The sequence below is a fragment of the Copadichromis virginalis genome, linkage group LG9 (genome assembly GCF_057382275.1).
Source record: "Copadichromis virginalis isolate Kocher_CV1m ecotype Utaka linkage group LG9, C_Virginalis_male_GT1.1, whole genome shotgun sequence".
Taxonomy (NCBI): Eukaryota; Metazoa; Chordata; class Actinopteri; order Cichliformes; family Cichlidae; genus Copadichromis; species Copadichromis virginalis.
Window position 1 is genome coordinate 30,120,147 of NC_140626.1, and position 23,318 is coordinate 30,143,464.

At 41.8% G+C, this 23,318-nt stretch overlaps 1 protein-coding gene across 1 annotated transcript in view; it reads left to right on the forward strand.

Moving 5' to 3' along the window:
* ofcc1 (orofacial cleft 1 candidate 1) overlaps positions 1-19,060 on the forward strand; it is a 76,784-nt gene extending 57,724 nt beyond the window's left edge. The window contains exons 22-24 of the mRNA XM_085468694.1: positions 12,218-12,418; positions 17,650-17,782; positions 17,978-19,060. Of these exons, the coding sequence (XP_085324820.1) occupies positions 12,218-12,418; positions 17,650-17,782; positions 17,978-18,051 (408 nt within the window). The 3' untranslated portion in view covers positions 18,052-19,060. The remainder of the gene's footprint in view (positions 1-12,217; positions 12,419-17,649; positions 17,783-17,977) is intronic.
* The last annotated feature ends 4,258 nt before the right edge of the window (positions 19,061-23,318 follow it).

Sequence of the window (23,318 nt, forward strand, 5' to 3'; positions counted from 1 at the left end):
TTTGCTGGTAGACGGCAATCAGTACCACAGGTTAGCCAACTAGAGGCGCATTTCAGTGATTTCAAATAAACAAAAATCTTCACTTTTTCTGTGCCGTCAGTAATGCTCCCAGCTAGTGAGAGGGCTTGCATGCTCCACATCTTACTAGTGGTGCAGTAATGAGCCCCATTAATTATGTAAAGGCAGTGATGCAGATGGACCTAATTAATTGTCTCCCGTCACCCCCTTGATTACTGTACCTGGAAGGGAGGTGTTAATTTCTGTAATACTTAAGCAGGTACGCAAACTGTTTTGTCGGAGCTACCGCTATGACAGTGACAGAGTAGAGCACCAGCTTTCCCGTTGCTGTTAATTCACCGAAAGGAAAGTTTCCCAGTGGTGGTGGTGACATTGTATTAATTGAAGGAGGGAGGGAGAGATTAAAAGAAGTGAGGAAGGAGGGAGAGAGTGGAGAGAGGGGGTTGTATGATGGCCCTGGAGATGTTTTCTCAACCTGATTGCATCAACATTTGCGTACCTTTGTGCCGTTTGTCTCTGTATGTCTAGGTAATGGGTTACCAGCAGGCGAGTTTGGGAACACCCAAGGTGTTTTGCAACAGCAGTGCGCTTGGTGGAGAGTAAACCTGTTGAGAGTCAAATGGCACAGACTGGAGTGGTAATGATAACTTGTGTCTGGGAGGCTGGCTGTTAATCATATGAGGTGTGTTCTCCATTTTAATCCAGAGCCTGTGTGTGTTGTGAGCCCCTGACCATGGAGGACTGTCAGGGTCACACTTTTGGCACCAATTACCAAGTGATAAAAATAGATTTTGAGCTTTAATCTCTTTGCAAAAGTTCATCTGGAGTCAGACAAAATAATATAGGCTACAAATATCATACCTGCCTAATCTATACAATAGCTATGAGGACATGCACGTTCTCTATTTTCAGAGGCATCAAAAAAAATCTTAATCCCATAGTTAAATAAATAAAATTCAGTCCTCAAAACACTACAAGTGTGCATGCCTGCGCACTTGTACTCATCAATCTTGGGCTTGTTCAAATAGTACAGTTAAATGAGTGTGAGCCACTTGAGATGCAAATCTAGACTCATGTAAAGAAAGAAGCTTTGGAGAGGAAGGTAGACAGAGGGAGCAGTAGGCCGTGACAGGATACACAGGAACCGCTGTCACAGAACAATAGAACCTTCAGCTCCTCAAAAGGAACCCATAACAGCAACACAGGAACCCCGGGAGAGGAGAGGAAGAGCTGAGTGGTTCACTGGCACAGGAAGGGTTTTTAGAGTCAGAGGGCAACTACTGGTCTGTAGTGTGTGTGTGTCTGTGTGTGTGCGCCTTTGTGCGTGGGATCAAAATAGTCCTCCCAACCCCCAATAAGCTCTACAAAAGAGCAATGTGGTCAGTGTGCGGGCAAGTGTACGTGTGTGTGCACGCGTGCATTTATTTGCTTGGTTGCGTGTGTATGAAGGCAAACCTGTTCATGTAGGCCCAGTATGCCTGCATGTGTGTAAACTGTCATGCACATTTATAAGTGTGACTGTGTTCATGCAAACCTTTCTGCTTGCCTGCGTGTGCATGTCACATTAGAGAGACTTCTTCAATTACAGTGGATTTTTGTTTCTTCTTTTTTTAGTGGACAGTGCTGAGGGCCCCAGTGGCCCGAGGCGATAGCGAGCAGACAGGCAAGGACAGGAGCGACACAGCAGCAAGCACAGCATCCACAGTCGGAGCATTAGGGAGCGCAATATGAGATATGACTGCAAAGGCTACATGCCTGTGTTCCTGAAAAGGTCATGGACTTTGCTGAGCAGTAATGTGTGAAAGTGGTGCACAGTGGTTAAAAAAGAAGAGAGAGGGGGGAAAAAACAGATAAAGATCAAACACATTCACCTCTTTTCCAATTCGCATGCAAGATTTTATGGACACAAATACAGAATATCTTCAGTAAAATGAGCTGACTACTTTTAAATGTAGTGAGATCATTGCAGGCTCATAAAGAGGGTTAAAAAGCACAAACCTTATCTTATTTGGGTTTAAATTTCACCACACACTTCCTTTTCTTATAGTCAACCTGCATTCCTAAACAGGCGCACAGTTCCAACATTAGATAGCAAGAGAAAGGAGAAAGTGTTCCAGTATGAACTCGTCGGTGTGAACAGTTTAATTACAGGGAGTGTCAGCTCCATTGCTTAATGTGTCCCTTACAATTAATCCAGGGAGAGGATGTCATTATCTACCAATGCCTGGGCCTGGGCAGGCTTTTCTTTCAAAGAGATGGAATGTGAGAGGGGAAAAAGAGGAGTCTAAACAAGGAAGCGCCTTTGGTTAGCAGCCTATATTATGTTCAACCTCTGTGTCAACCAAAAGGATTTAGGTAATATGCTCGGGTGTTGTTTCGAAACATTGAGTTTGAATATTTTGGACACTTGACTCTCATGAAACCATTAGTGAGGAAAAGCTTTTCCCTATAATTTCTTCATAATATGAAGCTTTGCATGTCAGCTGTCAAAACATGGGCAGCTGGAAGAGGTTAAACTGACAACAGGTTTTCGCCACTTTCAAGCCTCGACTTCTTCCTCCTCCAGCGGGCCACGTCCTAAAGAGTCCTTTTTTTCTGCTGCACTGCCATCCCCTAATGTGAAACAGAAGACAACAAATTGGACTCTTGAAAGTGAGAAAAAGACTGTAGCGAGAGCTTTTCAACCATAGAACAAATTTAGGAAGACTCGTTTTACATCGGTTAAAGAGGTTTTCCACCCAGAGCACCTGGCTCGGATCTGTGAAGCTGGTGCAGAATGTGGTTTCACCAAACATTTTAAGTGAATAATGACACAGTGAGATGCCATTATTGGAGGAAAAGATTTGATTATATCAGCTGAGGAAATGTTACAGGGCAAGTACCCTGCAGGCAGATATACTTTGCATACACACTGGGGCAATGTTGTATGTAATGCATACTCAACATACATGCATGCTTAGGTATACAGCTTCTAGCTCCACAGAGGTTTTGTGGCTTGAATTTGACAGATCAGATTTTTTGCGACTGTCTGCCGTTACTTACTTCTCCTCCCTTCACTCCCCCTTTAAAGAGTTTGACCTTGGCCGCTTCCTGTGGCCCTTAGGGGATGAAGAAGTCCTGGTGATTGTGACAGGTGTCGCGTCTTAACAGCCCCACGTGACATCCAGAGGAGAGATAGACATTTGGATTTTTTTTTCACCCCATTTGGAGATTTTTTTTCCCCCTCATAAGCTTAAAGAGACAACTTAGGGTGTGTGTGTGTGTGTGTGTGTGCTCGTGCGTGTGTGTGCACATGCAGCTATAGTGTGTCTGAGTGAGAATGTGTGTGAAGTCTTACCACTTATTCCCAGCTCTCATTTTGGTTATTGGCTTGGATACTTATCACCTCCAGCCTTCGAGGCTTTATTAGGTGGAAGCTACTCCAAAGTCAAATTCTGGATATCAAAGGCAATACTCAACTTTGGCATCTGTCTGCAGCATCTTAATACGAAGCCTGGTCTCCTAAAATTTTAAGAACTCAACATGACATTTTGAAATGCGTCCTCGACGGAAATGTGTTTTCCCACCACAAAAGGGCCAGCATGAGGAGTCCATGCGACAAATGCCAAATGAGTAAGTTGGAAAGTATTGGTGACACAATTAGTTTGAACTTGATACACTTAATGTTATAAAGTTATGGTCCTGACCGTAGGGGCTGGCTGGAAAAGTCTAGCAAGACCCATCTACCAATCGGAAGGTCAGTGGTTTGTTCCCCAGATACTACAGTCTGCATGACAAAGTATCTTTGGGCAAGATACTGAACCCCAATCAGTTCATTTCAGTTCAATTGAAGTTATATAGCAACATTGTAAGGTCGAGACCCTACATTAATACAGAGAAAACCCCAAAAATCAAACGACCTCCTTTGAGCACTTGGCGACAGTGGAAAGGAAAAACTCAATTTTAACAGGAAGAAGCTTCCAGCAGAACCAGGCTAATGGAGGAGCAGCCATCTGTAGTGACTGGTTGGGAGCTGTTGAGCTGATTCCACAGAGGAGGGTCCTGAAAGCTGACGACTCTGCCTCCCATTCAGCTTTTAAATACTTTAAGGAAGCCCGTAGTCTGAGAGCCAAGTGCTCTGTTAGTACGGTACTCTACTATGAGATCTTTAAAACAAGATGGGGAATGATAATTCAAGAACTTGCATGTGAGGAGAAAGATTTTAAATTTGATTTTGGATTTAATAAGGAGCCAATAAAGACAGAAGCCAATATGACACACAAACCTTTCTTGGAGGTTGGGGTTGTAGCGTCACCCCCAATGCATTCATGTGTGTGTGTGTGTGTGTGTGTGTGTGTGTGTGTGTGTGTGTGTGTGTGTGAGTTCAAATGTTGACAAAACAAAATAATTACTAAACGTTTGACACTTGATTATAGTTTCATTTATCATCAGTTCTGTTAGTGAAAATAAGGATAATAAGAAAACAGTTGAAAACTAGCTGCTGCCTGCTGTGCGTCTTTATGAGAGAGAGGTTTCTTATTCCAGTAATAACAGTAATACAGTTTATTCCTGACAGAGAGAACGAGTGCCTACTTTACTATTTCACCCTGCTTGTCAGTATTCTTAAGTATGATAAGGTTCATACATTTAACTAATGGTAACTAATTTATTTTCTGTTTTATGGGAGGTAAGAGTGAAAACTATGCTCCTTGGCAGGAGAGCGTGTATTCTGTTTCTTTATAAAAAAGTGAAGCAGTAATGAATCATGCATGAGAAATACTGTAGTAAAACCCATGATCAATGGAAATTCAAATACAGAAAAAAAGAGTGTGGAAAAAGTAGCATATCATCAATATTTTAGAAACCAGCAACATTTCATAAATCATAATCAGGTGAGCTCATGACTTATCAAGAGCAGTTCAGATCCTGGTCTTAAGAGTCTTAATGCTCGTGGATACTGGTTTACGTGTTCGCCTTTCCCCGGTGGATTCATTATTTCAACACTGATGAAGATTCCGATCAACTTTAATCACCTTTACTTGCAGAAACGTGTGACTGTGAGTCATCTGTAAACATTGAAACATTTAAATGTGGCACAGGCTTATTTATCTTTTGTTAAAGTTTCAAGTAAACTTCAATATTCTCCAGAACAAACCTGGAAAAAGTGATCTCCCTAAGGCCCAGGGTGAGTCAGACATGGTGTGGCAGAAAAAAAGATGGGCTGCTATCTGAGTTGTTTACTGTAGGTTGAGAGTAGGCTTTCTGCAAAGGAGATTAGTAATGGTGAATTATGCATATCTTATTTTCTGGATTATCTCAGGCAGTCAGAGATGCTATCTCATTGTATAATCTCTTTTAAAGTCGTTTGGTTTATTCTGACTGTAAATACAGTCATTTTTGCTTGTTTATCTTTTCTAGAAGTCCAATTTAGCCTGTGCTACTTTTAGATGGAGTGTATTATTGCTTATAATCTATCATTCTTCAAGTTGAAATAAATGCAGACGGTGATCTTTGCTTTACCGGCACAGCCATGTGAGGAGGGTGGGTGGAAGCTACTGTAGCATAACAGTCATTTTGTCACTGTGCGTGTGTGTGTATACGCATGCACGTATGTGTGTCCCTCCATGCAAATATGAATGGGTGGCCTGTCTTGTCCAGTGGTGCGTTTAACCAGACACAGACCTTTGCTTCAGCCAACTCAGGCCCAACGCAGACAGTGTGCATCCATGCCATTTTCAAGCTGCTCCAATTACATCCGCTGAGCATCCACATATTGGCTAAATTTGCAATAATAGCATATCTATTTCCATTCTAATGGCTGACATTGCTTGGCTTATCCATGCATGTATGTCGGTGGTCTTTTATGCTTTATGGTTTGGTCTGTTCCCAGCCATGTGCAATGTGCTGTGGCGTGTCTTGGCTTTGGATGTGTGTGTGCTGGACGAACTTCATGTGCTGCTATGCACTGTGGAGTGCAGCAGTTTGTTACTTAGAAAAATGCTACACTAATGTGGATGCATTTTTTTCTTTCCTTTAACAGGAACTATACATGGTTACAATTTGAAATTCAGTTGTTATATTACATTTGCTAATCTCAGTGCCTCCATAGTTACTTTGACATTTGTGGTTGGCCTATTAGCTCTTTTATTAGCTGTTCCAGGATGGTGGTTCACCTCTACCAAAAGACAAATGCCAATTCTAGTAAATTCAAACAGTTTCATGCTATCGACTGGGAGTCACCTAGTTTTTATTTTTAACAGTTATAGTGTACCTGCTGAGAAATAAGGCTAATGTGACCTTGAAGACAAAATTCCTTAAGATGCAAAAAAAAGTTTTTCTTGTAAACTTTCAGATCAGTGTCGAGTAACAACAGGTTATTCATGACTTTTGTTGCTGGGTAATGAGTAATGCGATTACTTTTTAAATAATGTCATGAGTTAAGTGACTGATTTTCCAGTAACATTTCCAACATTATGTTCATAAATGCATGAAGTGATATCAGAGAATGAGCTTGTGCTTTAGTACAATTTAGCCTCTGACGTACGTGCAATGCATCTGTGCATCTGCACCACAGCATATGCACTTATTAATTCAAATTGTTGTGCTGCATGCAATGTATAATTACATGTTGGTGGTGCATGTGTCCACGAGTCCATGTTGACAGTGTGTTTGTGTTTCTACGTTCTGTCTGTATCTGTTACATGAACCCCGTGTTCAGCAACCAGGCCTTGAACCCAAGCCAGCTCTGACAGAAACGATGGTGGTGTTGGAGAGGAGGGATTGACCCTCTATAGCTTAGAGAGCCTCAATGCACAGTACACACACACACACACACCCAACACACACCCTCCTCCCCATCAACCCACAACCCACTACTCCCTGCCTCCCCCCACTCCCTGCTGCATAGCCCTAAGCGCCCGCAGGCATTGGAGATGCACGCATGCGTTGCCTTACTGTGTGGGGCTTTGTCTGTCTGTGAGCATGGTCGTATGTGTGTGTTAGTATTTATATGAGTGTTACTGTTTCTCTCCTCTCTCTCTGTATGTATGTGTGTGTGTGTGTTTGTTTGTGTGTACATGTGGACAAAAGAAGCAACCATGTCTACCTCTTTTCTCACTTGGCAATAATCACTGATGCTTCTTTCAGATCTGTCTGTACTAACCCACTGCATTAGATGTGATTACCTTTTGTTATAAAGTATACGGATTAATTTGTATTAAATGGTAATACCAATGAGCACTAATTCAATGTACAGTGAAAATGTGAAAACAAAATATCGCTTTAATGTAAGTACCTATGTTCAATACCACTAAATAATCGATCTATCTATCTATGACACAAAGTCTACTTCGTAAACTTAATGCAATGCAGTGATCCAGATGAAGCTTCACTGGATCTGCTGAAACACTTAAAATGTTTCCTTTTGGATCATGTCACAGTTCAGCATTTCCAGCCAACATGACTCTGATCTGGTTCCCAGCGTAAAATGTATTTACAGAAAGACTGCTAAAAACCAGGTGACTCCATAAAGCTTTCTTTGTGCTCAAAATATTCCTTATGTAAGAATCTCCAAGTAACTTGCTAAGGATACCCCAAAACCAAGTCTGTACACAGACTTCTATTTTTTATTTCTAAACCTCTATAGGGCAAATTAAAGCAGTAATCCATACACACAGTTCCAGACATACATCAGTCTCTTTAATCCAACATAGGTCCTACTACTCTCCCCATTACTGGTTCTCTTACCACTATGGCCTTAAATCTCCTCCATATATCCAGATTCACTCCCATATTTCTCTCCTCTCTTCTACACTTCTTTCCCACTGATTTGGTGCCAGCGCTGTTGCTGCCTTTCTACCTTATAAGAAGCAGCATGGATCGAGCAGGTTTAGAATCAAATATTACAAATATTAGACAGCATATTTTTGAGGTAATTTACATGGTAAAAAAAAATCATGGTGGGTGGAATCTGCAGACTGAATCTGCAACTCTTTGATTAATTTCTTGCAGTAATCCCCAAACCACTGACGACTGTGGATCTGAATTTGGACCAAGCAAACTTGTTGGATGCAAACAGAATTGCTGGGCAGCAGTCTTTTTGTGGTGACAGTTCATGGAAGCGGTGCTAGGTTGGGCACCGGTGCTGTAACTGCTTTGGTTGGCAAGATGTGCAAAAATGCCAGGAGCCACAGCACCGTTCTGAGCACCGGGTCCAGAACCAGCAACATCCTCTGTAGTCTCCCAAAATTCAAACCCCGTATCACCCTCTCCACTGAGTTTCAATCTCGTCCCTAGTCTGAGTCCCAACTGCAGCCGCAGCCGGGGCTTCCATGTGCGACTGACACATAAATAACCAAGCCTGTCCGCCACCCAGGCAAATTCAAATGCACCTGTCAAAGTGATGAAGCACCCACCCGCAGGGAAGCATTGTTTACATTTTCACTCCATTCTTTGCAAAAGTGAGATTCTAATTATTTTCCCACTGTAAATTAAAGCCAAGTGGGACAGAACTACAAACCAAAAGGATCACGGCAGTGGAGAAAACCCCAGCCCTTGCGGAGTAGGCGTGAGTTGGTGACGGGCGGGACGGAGGCAAGGTCAGCAGCTTTTAAGAAGGGAAGCAGAAATGGGAGGTATAGCATTCACACTGGCTGTAAAGCAAGGCGATGCAAGCAAGACGAGTCTAAGAGAACTCCAACCGGCTGGAATACATTATGCCCCTCACATTTCATACATAATAACGTGCCAAAAATGTGCTGCATTATTTTTCATACCACTGGACACAGAGTGAGACAGAAAGAGGTAGGGAGACAGAGAGAGCAAGAGAGGAGGGAAATGTTTAATTAGTCCATGGAAACGTGCAAATGGAAGGTAAAATTAGGCGAAGGTAGGAAGGTCTGGAGAAGAGAGAGTGCATGAATGGTAATGATGGCTATCTAGTTTGGATCAATCATTAAGGGATCAGGGGGACTGACAAGCCTGTTTGTGCCCATGCCTTAGGCTCCTGTTCTGGACAGTAGCCAGCCCAGCTCAGCTTGTGTGCTCATTGAAAGTTCTCCTTTCCTCCTCCCTTTAGTTGCAAACGTACACACACACTCTGGCTGCACAAGTACATCATACAGTATAAGTATAAACAAGTTTGTGCAGTTTAGTATAGTAAACCCATCATTTTAAAAATAACATATTAATATCTAATACATGTAATTAACTCACTTGCAAAATAGTGGATTTCCACATTCGTGGGAGATTTTTAACTTGCTCTTGAGGCCCCGTGATTAGTCCCTGCTCTGACACAGTGTTTTGATCAGTTCATTACAAGGTTACAGGGTTACATTTGGGAACTGTTTTGATTGTCAGGAGCGACATGACAGGTTTTTTTTTTCATAACAATCAAATCTAGACATGGTGTTTACATGTGTCATGCCACAAAATGGAGCAAGATGTCACATGTATATGTGTATGATGGGGAAGGCCATGTAAGACAAACAAATAAAATACACTGTACCTTTCCCAGACACGCATTACCAGAGAAATGTGTCACCCAGTGGAACTGCGTCTCTCCGTCTGCCCTCTTTTTAGCTGTTATTTGCAAGTTCAAGTCCTATTTTAGGTATAAATATGGGTCGCTCTTAAAATATAACACAAAAGAATACCCTTTTAGAATGAAGTGCATTTATACTTTTATCTCTGAGCCATAGATGCCTCCGATCGCAGTTTATTTTTTATTTTGTTTGCCCTCAGACTAAAAAAGCAACAAAGCGTCATGCTGTCGGTGACAGGTAATCCAAATCCATCTGTTGCTAGACTTTATATTTGCACACGCACTTGAATAAAAATGACTGTCAGGTCAGTCAAATTTTATCACAAGTCACACTGGATTTTTTTTTTAAAGAGAACCTTTCCACAGGCGCTTGTATTTAAAGACTGATGGCTTTTCTTCTGCATTCATATGTGGTATGGTATAATTCGCTAGGTGCGAAATCACATCTTCTCCCAGAAAGACAGACAGACTATATTTGCGAACCATGGAGCCACGTCTGCAGCTGTGCCATCCCCACTTCCTGTGCCCCTGCTCCTCCCTCCCATTCCCAATGTGCATTTGCGGTAATGTCTACAAATCCTGAAATTTATGTCCCTGCTGGAAAACATGGTTTGCCGTTTATAGTCCTCCGCTAAAAGAAATAAGGCCCATCTCTCCTGATACAAGTCAAGGGACTGATGCAGACTCTATCAGATTTCTAAATACAGACCCCAACGATAAATCCTGGCTTGATTGGGTTTGAATTGGGTTAGCTCACTTGAATGCTATCTGCTTAACCCACAGCTGGCCTGTCTGCTCCATGCAGGCATTGAACCTAAATCAGTCACTTAGTGCTATCAAATGGAACAATGGTGGAGTGGAGGGAGCACTCAAGCTAGGGCTAGAAGCCAGGCTAGCACCATAACACAACACAACAGACCAGAACAGAGTAGTGTCGAGCAGACAGGCCCTCTAATGCTCTTTCCTTTTTGTGTCTTAGCAATGATGCTTCTTGAGAGCCATGGTGCATTGCATGAAATGGCATCACCCAAACCGAACACACAAACACCTTTTCAAGCTTTTGTCTCGTCTTGTCAACTGGATTTCACGTGCTAATTAGCATAGGATGGTGGCATGGCAAACATTTAAAAAAATAAATAAAAATCCATTTTCATGCAAGCCAAAATACAGACACGCAGCACACCATACCGGGGGAATTCAAGCAGGTGCGTTTAACCAAAGTGACTGAGAGCACAGAGGCAGAATTCATGGTGTTTCTATCGCCACTGTACAGCTTGGATTAAAACATCCTGGAAAGGGGCCATAATTGAGTCATAGGCACACTTCCTGTGGCCAGTAAAGGAGGAAAAGATGCTTTCTTAGCCGTTTTTTAAGACTAATGAATGACCTTAAAAATGCAGCCTGACCTCACTGAGAACCATGGTATTGGAAGAGATCTACGTAGCTTTTACTCAGAGAGAGATGAAAACAATAAAAATCTGAATATCAACATCGATGTAAACATCTTATCGAAACAGACTGATTGCTGCCTTGCAGGGGCGCTAAACACAAAAGAAATCCAGGTAATCAGTTTCCCTCTCGTGTGGGCCGAGGACAGGCTGGAGGCAAGGCAGCTGAGGGGATTCCACAAATGAGCATCTGAATTAGCATCGAAGAGATCCATCCTAGCATACACACCCAATACACACACACATCTTCTTTGAGTGTTTTTAGCTAGTCTTATTTTCTGCACTCATAACCCGTTGACATTTCGACTCTGAGGTCTTTTTCCACTCTTTGGGTTGTGTGCTTTGCAGTTTATACTAGGCTTCTAATTACAAGAGGGGTAATAGCTCCCACTGTTTTCTCAGTGAAGCGCCTAGAGTTGTGTTTGGCTAACCGTTTCCAAGTCTGAGGTGACATCGATACACCGCCAAATTAAACTTCTCCTTCAGCTTGACCCTGCCACTCACGGCCCTCTGAATGAGTTTGCCTTTTTTCCCATATTTTTAGACGAATCATAATTATGCCGCCAATTAGAGGGTCACCTTGAAAAACTTCCTCCTTCTTTTGACTCTCTGTGTGTGGCTCAGTTTACGTGCGTGTAATGTTCACTGTTTTGGGTCAGTAGCTGTGAGCTAGACTTTAAATTATGTCTTTAAGTACAGCCACGTACACACAGGCAGAGAAAGAGTGCGTCACTGATTCAGCAATGTCACAGTCGCAGTTTATGAATATGAAAGAAAAAAGTTGATTTAAAGACTCTCTGTGAGCCAGATTTAGGTGGGCGGTGCTCGTGGCTTTACTACCTGGTCTTTCAGTTGAAGTGACGTATACAATCTGTGACCATTACACGTTCAAGACTTTACCAGCAGACACTCTCGGAGAGGAAGAGAGCTTCCATGATCTTCACACATGGATGACTTCAAGTTACATGACCTACATAACATGTTACACGCGCCGCTTGCTCCCCATGCCTCACCCTAATAGGGAAGGGCAGTACATTACAGGTGTGTAATCCCTAATATGTGCATATGGACACACAGAGAAACAACTGGTCTCTTTACATGCCACGTGGTACTCATGCACTCTGTTAGCTCCTGTTTAACACAACGGCGTTCATATTTGTTTTGTGTTTTTATATCTTCTCATGTGTTCCTGCTGTTAGCTGGCCTTTATGTTCTTATCTCCCTCTCAAAGGTGGCCGTGTATGACTATATCTTAACAACGGAGGACCCCGTGTCAGACTCTGCAGCGCCCAGCGATGAGTCCCATAGGGATGGTGCGCACATGCCAGAGGGTGAGACCAGCACCCACGTGGCAGTCTACACACTGCACCTCAGCGGGCTTAAACAAATATACAGGCACTTTCTTCGACAGTCAGATGGAGCCATCATAGAGGTGAGATATCAATGGAGATGACACTGAAGTCTTAATTTATTTGCATGTCTCCAATTTATGCAAATGTGAAACAAGAAGGAAAAAAGAGTCTGTTGTTGGAAGACGTTGCTTCCTGCTTTGCTCCAAAATGAAACTGTATAGTGATCTATACTGGATCTGAATTTATATGCCTTTAAAACCTGAAACAGGGCTCCCTCTTCTGTTGCTCTGTCCTGTTTGTTCAAAGATTTACTTCAATTCAAATTAAAGGTCTAATGCGATAGAATTTCAGATGGTGTACAAATGACAAAACATGAGACAATTGTATCATTTAAAAAAAACAGAGTTGTGTATTCCCTGAAAATTGAAGCTTTTTGCTTCATCTACATTCAGATCAGCAGTAAATAAACAAAAAGCTACCTTTGGCTGCTCCCCTATTCACAAGGCGTCATGACAACGGGTGTTTGATTTGATGTGGAGTTGCTGGGATTTACGTCATACTAAAAGAGAAATCTGTTAATGTAGATCATATTAATAAAGCTTATCTGTATATTTATTCAGTTTGAGACCATTTTAGTTTGTTTTATCTTATTCCCTCACTCTTTCTTTTAATACTTACTGACGTTGAAATTAAAGGAAGAGGGCAAGAGAGAGCAAGAAGAAGACAGAGGGTGTGATTGTTTCACTGGCCCTTGCATCACTTGGTTTATTCCCTCTGAATAGAGTAAGAATGGGAAAGGACAGAAGTGGATGCAGCAACTATTTCTTTATTCTACTTTCAGCACAATGAGAGGCAACAGTACAGCTCTGTGGCCTGAAAGGGTGAATAACTATGATTCTTTTCTTTTTGTTGTTATCCTTGGGCTAAAGCAGATTTGAAATTCTTTCTTCTTTTCAAACAGAAAATGACAGGATTTGCTTCGAGAAACAAATCATGACTGAGTTCAACATGTGAGCGTAACTACAAGCCGAAATTTAGCCGACAAAACAATTTCCTCTGTCTCCGTGTGTGTGGGTAACAATCATTTAGAATTTTTGGGGTGCAAAGATCTGCTCTGTATAAAGTCCCGGACATCGGTTTAAGTCACGACTCACGGTGACATTGGAAAATATTGATTGCTGTCCTCTAAGCACTTGTAAGAGAGACAGGCCAGAGTAACCGGCTGATTCATAGCTTGTTGCCTAATTAAAAGTAGGACTTCCTAACGACTGCTGCTGTGGCAAGAATGTTTTCCTTTCCTCAATCATTCTGTCACTCCCCTCACAACCTGGATCGTCCCAACAAAATTAATATTTTGAATGTCAACAGAGTGAGGATAGAGGGTGTCATACGCACTAACAATTAGCTCTGAGGCTCTGTTGTGCGCTAATAGCTCTCAATCATAATTTGAATGATGGAGCGCTTATGTGAATAAACACATGGCATGATATATCTATTACTGGTGTCACACTGTCTGTCTGTTTGTGTGTGCGTAGCCTCTAGACCTGTGCATAGCAGATGAGACATCTGGGAGGATTTTTCAAACAACAAAACCGCGCACACACCGACTCACATATCCTTTCTGTCTGTGAAAAAAATAAGTTATAGTGTTCACACAAAACCTTCAGCGCTCTCCCTTCGCATAAACACACAAATTTACTACACCAATAACCTTGGCAGACACAGCCTTAGCTCACTCAGAGAAACAGAATTCATTCCCAACCTGGCAACATGCTATTCTTTAAACAGTGCAGGAAGTGTCAGAGAAGCCACCGTAAGTGAAAGATAGGTGTCACAGAAAAACAGGAAAACAGGCTCGCACTCATGCACAGACACACACACATGCACACACAGACACATGCTGTTCATAATCTTTCTGTTGATCCCTTTTCTCTCTCTCTTACACACACACACACACACACACACACACACACACACACACACACACACACACACACACACACACACAATGTCCCGTGGGTATTGCTGTCTGTTCCTTGCAACTTCACAGGCAAAGGACCCCCAGCAGCAAGACATGCTGATGGCATCCTCTTTCACCCGCCAGTGGTGGGTATGATAGTGCCGATGTGCGGAGTTGCCAATAGAGTACTTTGTCGCTTCCTTTTGCTTTTCAGAACAGATCCCCTCTTTACATATGCAAAACTAATCCCCTGGATATATAGACTGGTTTTATGTATAGGGCAAGATCTAAGAATCTCCAAAGGGCATCCCCAGCACTTGGAAGAACACTTGAGCTGATTTTATTAGTGCTTTATGTAATTCTGGCAGTGATATACACACTGCAGCCGGGTCCTATATACAAAATGGCTTTAAAATGTAAGGTGACTGCTGCTGAGAGATGAGAACAGCACAAATTATATATATATATATATAAAACATCTCAAAACATGTTTTTTTATGTAAAAAACATGTTTTGAGATGTGATGATGTGGTTACACTACAGTTGCATGGATTCTTTATTTGTGAAATTTTCACAACCAGTGACAAAAGCATTTATCTTAATTAAACTGTGTACTGACAGTACTCGATTCTCCGCCTCAGTTAGCTTAAAAGCTAATCTTACTACTTAAGGAGTCTGTTTCCATTTATTGTGGAAATATTGACTGATGCCTCATTTCCTTTAAAAACCTTTGTTTTTTCAGGCAGCGTCCTGGACATCGGTGCCCTGGAGGACTTGTTCCGCCCTTAGCCTAACATGACCACAGCTCGAGGGGCCTGTAGCTTTGCATAACGCAACACATATACACTCAAGATTTGCCTAAATGCACATTTTAAAAAGCAAGTCCCAGAAGAAGTGCCCTGAGCTATAGACACTGTAAGACACAGTTTGGAAGGAGCAAAACAGTTAGGTGTGTACTGTTTGATTTGCTGTAAAATGAACTTCTGAGCGAGAGTCACGAGAAACTAACCTATTTCTGTTGTTTATTCAGCTACTGTTGAAACAGCTCCGTTCTTTTCTTTCCTCTGTTTCCGTCCTCGGTGACACGTAGGACCAAACGGAGGAAAGCTGAAATCGTGGGTGCGTCGTAAAAATTAACTGATGCTCAAGTCTTTATTGACTTGCATATTGAATTCTGTTTAAAGAAAGTTAATATTAATGATCCATCATATGCTCTCGTTCAGTTTGTTGCCCAAGGCAGGTGTCTGTAATATGGACCATGTTGAAGGAATCTTCTCGCTGAATCACAACAATAGAAAAAGTTAAAGCTACGTTCCCATCAGTGTGCTCCAATAAAAGACATTAAAGGTAAAGTGAGGTGTAGCTTTTCAAACACTCATTACCTATAAACAGATGTTCCACAGCTGCCGACTCACAAAACGCACTGCTGACAACAACTGTTAGGGCCAAAATTATGCAGGGAAATGCATCTATATAACCTAGGACCTTCAGAGAAGGACTCATAACCACTCTGTCTGGAGAAACAAGATGGCTGATGAAGAAATTAATGCAGGCAAAGTCATTATCTTCCCTCCTAAAACCACAGTGGGTTTATGTCCCCCTGTGTCGTTTTTTCTCCGGGGCTAACATTTAAGTGTCGATGGACTTATAAAAAGATAGGACAAGCCAACTGTGCTCCTTTTGTCTCCTTTCCTCCATATGGGAGGCAGCAGCATATGCAAGAACTGGCTCAGCTTCTGTAAAACTTCCATTAAAGATGCACAACTAAGGCTCTGCCAGCTTGAATATTACCTCTCTCTGCAAATTATTTATGGCTCGGAAAAAACGCTGATGATGAGCATCTCCAGCGACTTGTATAAATAAAAACACTTTTTTTTCTGCAATTTCAGCTGTGCTTTTTTTTCCCTCCCCTCTCTCTCTCTCCCTGTTCTGGGAATGCACTTAACTGTTTGTAGAAACCAAAGCTATGCAGTTTAGACACATACGGTTTCAACTCCATAACATTTATTAGTTTACCTTCCCAGCTGGACTTATGGAGTTTTACAAGTACAGTGACAAAGCAAACAAATATGATAATAATGATGCAGAGCAATGCAAAGTTGGGAAGAGGTTTCATAATAATCATTATATACCATCTCTCATTAACAGAGCTGTTTGTGTGTGTGTGTGTGCGTGTGTGTGTGTGTGTTTTCCTTCCCACAGCTCAGTCCACTGTCCTTCTGCACACGACGACTCTTCACCGGACCAATATTGACCTAATTTAACATGCAGACAATATGAAGAAGTTAACCTTTTGAAAAAACACCTTGCAGCAACATTAATTGACAAACCACATCAATTCTCCCTCCTACCCCTCTTTTGTAATTACTCTGCTGCATGTTTGATTGCCGCTGTGGAGCTGAAGACCTGCGCTTCATTTGCCGTGAGGTCATCGGCAGCCCTCAGAAATATGAATTTGATTTTTACAGGAAGTGAGCGCGCTCTCTGTGTGCGTGCGTGTGTGTGATGTCGTTTCATGTGCCGCGTGTGTCTACGAGAGGCAGAGGAAAAGAATTAGGGAGGGGAATGTCCTTGGCTATGTACTATATGTTGCATGAGGAGATTAATGCCTCCCTGGCAGTCATATCTGTTTAATAGGAGGACTTCCCTGAAGTACACCACAGGCAATTGTCAAGCAAGTTTATACTAATTTTAGAAAAAATAAAAAAATAAAATGAGCTAAAATGAAATAAATAATAGAAAAGAAAACATTTTTTTGTCAACACTTGCAAAACTAAACTTTGAATATATAGACTGGTTTCATGTATAGGGTGCTTTTGTGCCAGCCTGCATTTTCAGCCTGACCACTTGATGTATAGCACAACCTGATAAACATTATTCTCTTCTTTTATATGCCTTTTTTTTTGACAAATGTGTGGTTCATCATTCTGTAATTGCTTATACCAGTGAGATTTAAGTTATATTTCCTATCACTGTATATAAGTAGGCCAACCCAGAGTTGTGAGAGCCGTTTCCCCTCTGGGACGAGAGGTAGTGTGTCATATAAAGTCTCCATTTCTGCTTCTCCTCCAACTTCACTCTAAGCACGGGGACAGAGGAAGAGACTGTGCATGACAACACTATTCGCAGGCCTCGAGGAAAATCGCAGTTCTTCTGCCAATCTCAGTCACTGTCATCCAAGTTCAACCTGCACTTTGTGACGCTTGATACGTTCACAGGCCGCGGGGGCTCCTGAAACAGTCGGGTTTATCATTGTTGTGCTGTTCATTTCTTTTTTGTCACCTTTTCTCGTTTATGCTACCTGGCTGATTTAAGCATGCTTTGGGTGAGTTTTTTTTTCTTTTTCTGAAGGTGATGGGTGACATAGAAGGCCTCGACAACGCATCCAGCACGGTGCCCTGCCCGGCTCAGAGCTCTGACAAACAGAGGGAGGACAAAGGAGGCGACGCTCTCCAGCTACGGAAACGAAAGAAACGATTCTGGCGTGAGTGTCTCTCTCTGTTATTTCTATCACTGTAACAAAAATATGTTTTTCACAGTTAGCTCGTCACACTCAGAGCACACAACTACAGCACATTCAGTCGTCCCAGTCACCTCACCTCACACACGTTTGACTCTCTTGCTTGTGCAAACCTACCTGTTATTGACACAGTTTTATCAGTCGTTTCATTGCCCTTAGGGTCCCATCGTGTTGAGCCAATAGGAGGAAACAGGTGTGACTCCAGTTTTGCACTACAAGACCTCAATCAATGACACCAGATGGAAGAGAGAATAAACACTGAGTCCTCTTATTGATCATTTAGCAATGCACTGCAGAAGTTATGCATTCTGAATGTTACTTTTCCTGCTCTTTGTGTTAAAATCAGCGTTTATTAATCTGACAACAGCTCTCATCACCTGTTTGTTTTTTAGTAGTTACAAAAAACATCCCCCTGTTCTGTGTATTGTGTAGTACTTCAAAGAATCACAGTGAGAAATGCACTGTACTTTTCACTCTTGAGACCCTGTGCAAGTAAACATAAATGGTGTATGTGAACTGATAAGCCATCTGTGACCTAATAAAGCAAATAAATACTTCACCACCACTTCTAATGGATACAGGTTGTTAAGTGCTGGGGACTGCCTCAACACAATGAAATATGAAGATTCTTAAAGTCACTAATCAGAACACGAGTGATAAAATATCAATATTGGCCCCACATTAAGCAGGATAATATTCAGGCCAGCTTGATTTGTATTGAATATGTGTCTGCTAGCCGGTGCTTAGTGTAATGAAGTGGCTCACAAATCAGACTGTAATGGCCGCCTACTTACACATATTGCTTAATTAAAGGTTGTGAGCTTATTAGCATGTGTCTCTGCACAGGGTGGAGGGAGATGAGGATCGGGACTGCTGTCATTGAGGGCCAGGCTTTAAAGGTTTTATAGATAGCTAACCTATCATACTAAAGCCATAGCACCCCCTGCCACCCCCCTAAAATCGGATCTTAATAACCTGTCATTTTCATTGATGATGATTCTCCTTTATGGGCAGCCATTATAGATCAACTTCTGGGTCTTGCTGAATGGCGATAGCGCCCGTTTGCGGCCCATCATTATCGCGAACACACCTTACTTTTGCCTTGAAGTTGCTCCTCACCTCCATGTTTAAACCATCACAGCCCTGCCCCTATGGCCCGGTGCACAGTGCGTATGGACACACACACACATACAAGAGGCCTCTCCATCCCTATAAAAGAGGGAGAATAATGAAAGCACTTTAAGGCTCATAAGTCCATTTTTAATACAGAAAATGAAGTTAGAAGACATCGGCATACTTGTTGATAGGTTATCTGTAATTTATGCAAATGTCAGCTATTTGTTTATCACAGTGTACCTCCAGCATTCGCAGGATGTGTCAGAGTAGTGTTGCACCTTGCCCTTCTGTCTGCCTTTGACACTAGCCAGAACCTACAGAGCTAATTAGAGATCGCTCCATTAACGGTGACAGTGCTACACCCACCAATTCAATCAGCCCTGAAATGAACATTAAACAGAGACGCTGTTTTTCAGAGATGACAGGAAGCTCTTTCTCTAATTTTCTTACCTTGCTTCCTGCGTCATTTCACGGACCTACTCAGTGTCCTCTGTCTTACTTTGTTCTATAGTATATATGTGACATGACCTTGGTCTGAGGTCATCGCAGCTAAATGATGGACATATTTCACCTGTTTTCTCGTTTGCTTCGGCACGTTATTCTCTTTTTTCATATATAAATAGAGAAAATTTGATGAATGGCTCTTCTTTGTCCTCCTTTCTCTTTCGTGTGATGTTCTCTGGGAGCTCCATCACCTTTTTCTGTTCGCAATCATCAAAACAAAGCCCCGTGCAGTATTTTCTTTTCCCAACTAGGGGCAGAGGGTGCAGAAACGGAGGGGGCAAAGGTATTTCAGCGGTTCAAATATTTGATTGCTAATGACAAACACCGTTTCACAGCGATTTAAATTTCAAATTGATCCCTGGGAGCAATTATTTCTGAGGGGAGAGAAACACGCCGCTAGGTCTCTGCTACACACATTTGCTGATTTAAGTTAAAAGAAAACCTTTTTGCAGTGCTATCATAAGGGAGCAGCAACTTTTTGAAGTAAGTGCCTGCATCTGCTTGCAGCCAACCCAACCTGGGGATGTTGCTGGAGAGTGAGAACAGAGGGGGGAAAATAAAACATAAAAAGAAAAAATCACACTTTGTCTAATTCTATATTTATGTAGCCCTCAGCTTGAGGTATTCACATAAAACAGTTTGTATTCAGAAGTGCTGCCGTGATCGTTATGCTGCACGTTGAGATCGGCAACTCTTCGGGCAGGGTTGGCGGGTGCAGCTCAGCCTGATTCATTTGAATTAAAGTTGCTCAACTAAATAAAAGGGATTCAAATTCCTACTTTTTCTTCTTCTTTTCAAACCAGTTTTTAAGGCAACCGAGCATTTCTTTTGATGAGGAATTTTCTACCTTTAGTCTTTGGCATACACGCCTGGATTCTCTATTTGCACAACCCCATTTATGGCATCGCTTTGTTTGATATTGAAATTGTATTATGTCTTGTAAAGAGTGGAAGAGCTTGTTGCTTTGGGACCTTAAGAAGGTCTGAGACCATAGAGAGTGATCGAGTGTTAATCCAAATCTTGTATTTCTCTGCACTGCTTGGCACACACTTCTTAAAATCCAAAACTTTTTTATAGAGTGTGCACCATTAGAGTCAGAAGGGTGTGCTACGTTATTTTATCTATTATTTCATGTGTTATTTTTAAAGAAAGCATCCCTCTGCTTTAGATTGTGCCAAATCAGATACAAGGCATAGCGATCTAGCTTTAGCAGCAAGTCCGCTGATCCTCTTGTCAAATGAATTTAGTAGGGTCTCCGTAAAACCTCAACACCAGTGCGATGGCAGCATTCGTGCCACTGTGGAAGAACAATATTATGCAAAACAGATATACACTCCAGACCTCTGTCAGGTTTTTATGCTCAGGCTGTATTCTTCTCCGCTGACCCCGAAAAGGATTCCCTGGTGCTTAAGCTGTGGAAAATCCACACGGTTGGGGTATGTGACGATGTCAACATCGTGCCATATTTCTGTGGCATCTGGATAGATCATGTGCCTCTCTACACACACATATTTATTTATTTTTCCTCTTCCAGAGCAGTGTCGGGGAGGCAGATGTCCTGCTCACAGGAAAAATAATTTGCAGTGGGGGGGAAAGAAAAAAAAAAGAAAGGGGGGGGGGGGGGGGAGGTGGGGTGGTGAAGGGAAAAATATATGAATATGCAAATCTTGTCACAGTGTGGAACCTTGTAATGAGTGGGAAATGTTGTTGCCATCTTTCATTATGCAGAGGTCATTGCTTAATGCCAGGCAGCTGGGCCCAGATTCTTCTCTATGAGCTCCCCCCCCACCCTCACCACCACCACCACCACTACCACCATTTCTGCTGTCATCTCATAGCAACTTGAACCAAACTACAGCCTGGCAACACAGTTCACAAAAAACACACAAATGCACGCAAGGCACTCACAAACGCTACAGGTACACGACACCTGGATGTCTCCATAGCTATAAGGAAACCTAAAAGGAAACCTTGTGTTGTTCAATTTCCCGATTAAGACAACTCTGCTGCTTCTATGAAGTACTTCAGTTTAACACAATTGCATGATTTACTGTGTGTGTATAAATTATCTTGATATGTCTGCATGTAGTTTGCCAAACCACATGTGAATAAACCTGACAGCATATTTGATCAGTCAGAAATTTTGGTCAGAACTCCCGAGACCAGATCTGGTGATTATCATCTGGCTCATACGTTACACTATCACCTCAGCAGGACTGTGTTTGTTACCAAATGGGCTTCTAAGTGTGGAAACTAAGAGATTTTGAATCATTTTTAGCATCATTATAGTTTCTTGGGTGCACCGTAAGTAAAAATATCAGTTTTACTCTTTAAAAACAAAAGTTAAGGTATATGAATACTTTCTAAAGTGACTGCTGCTGTATGTCTTGTGTTTCATTTGTGCAGAGCGATGCTTGCACAGCTTCAGAAAATGGAAAAGAGGCTGTAAAGTATGTCTCTTTCCAATCCAGCTTTCCAATCCAGCAGCTTGACCGTCTACTGGATGATCTATTGTTGTTTAAGCGGTTGCATCAAGCTCTTTGGAGCTGAAAGTTTAAAAAGTGGGCACAGCTCATAGTTGTTGTTGTTGTTGTTCCCGGCTTCCTTTTGATCAACCCTTTCATGTTTTGTAGATTGCTGAGACAGCTCACTGCTGTTCTGTCTCCTCTTGCAACAGCTTTCCTGAAATTTCCGCTGGCGTCTGCCCGACATTGAGCTATGGGGCTAATCATTAGGTAAACCCGTCTCCCTCTCTCTCATGCACTCTTCAAATAATCCTGGGTTTGAATGCTAAAAATGTAATGAACTTCACGGTTCATTGTGTCTGACATTGCTTAATTAATGGGTGCATTTAAAGTACATAGGGCCCCGGTAATTGATTTATATGCATGATTTGCACATACAGCTGTTGGTTCCTGTAGGAGACTCATCACTCAAAAAGTGGCTGTGCTGATGTTAGGCTTGGTAGGTAATATTAAGATTTTTCTGTTGGCAGATCCAGCCTTGAGAGAAAAAGACCAGGTCACATGTTAGCATATTTTTTCATTTGCAATTATGAACAGCTACTTAAAAAATTAGACTTGGGCAATTTAATATCATATTCTCCACCAAAACACTTAAAGGACTCAGTCTGAGCCTGGAAATGTTTTTCATATGGAAAACCTTTGGCTCCTGTAACATAATTGGAAAAAAAAATGGCAGAATATATTTGAGAAACTTTATTTTCATTAGGCTGTTCCTGACAATAGGGCTGGACCAGTTAATTCTGTGCTACCCACAGGACCTCCAGCATGCTTTGGCTTCACACCATCAGTCTGTCTTACTCGCCTCAGTTAATGCATTTGCCAAGAAGAAGTTGGACACAGGCATTACCATAAATGTCTGCATGCTGAACATGATGCATTTGAATCTGGGTTTTGTGACATTTATTTTTTCAGTTTAGTTTAATCTATAAAATAATATTTGTCTTTTATTTTGTTTTGTTTCTTAATTCTTTTTATATCTTTATTTATGCTCAGAGCCATTCTTGTGATTGCACTTACCCGTCTAAAAACTGAGGATACTGTACAGTCCAAACCGGCTTACCATCCATTCTTCTCACCCCTGACTCTATAGGAGCTTAAAACTCATCTGTTCAGGCTTTTGTGTGGTTTTTGTGTTTTATTTGTTTCATGTGTGTTCATTATTGATACCTCTGTAAAACATTTTACTTTAGGCAATATTTGTATAATCTATTGACGTCCGCCTACGAATTTATGCATTCGAAAAGTACTCACAGCACTCTAAGTTTACTACAGTAACCAGGGTTTGTTGTCTTTAAGTGACCAAGTTTAGTGAGAATCATTAGGTGGCCAGGAAATAGTTAACTAGGGTAAATGAT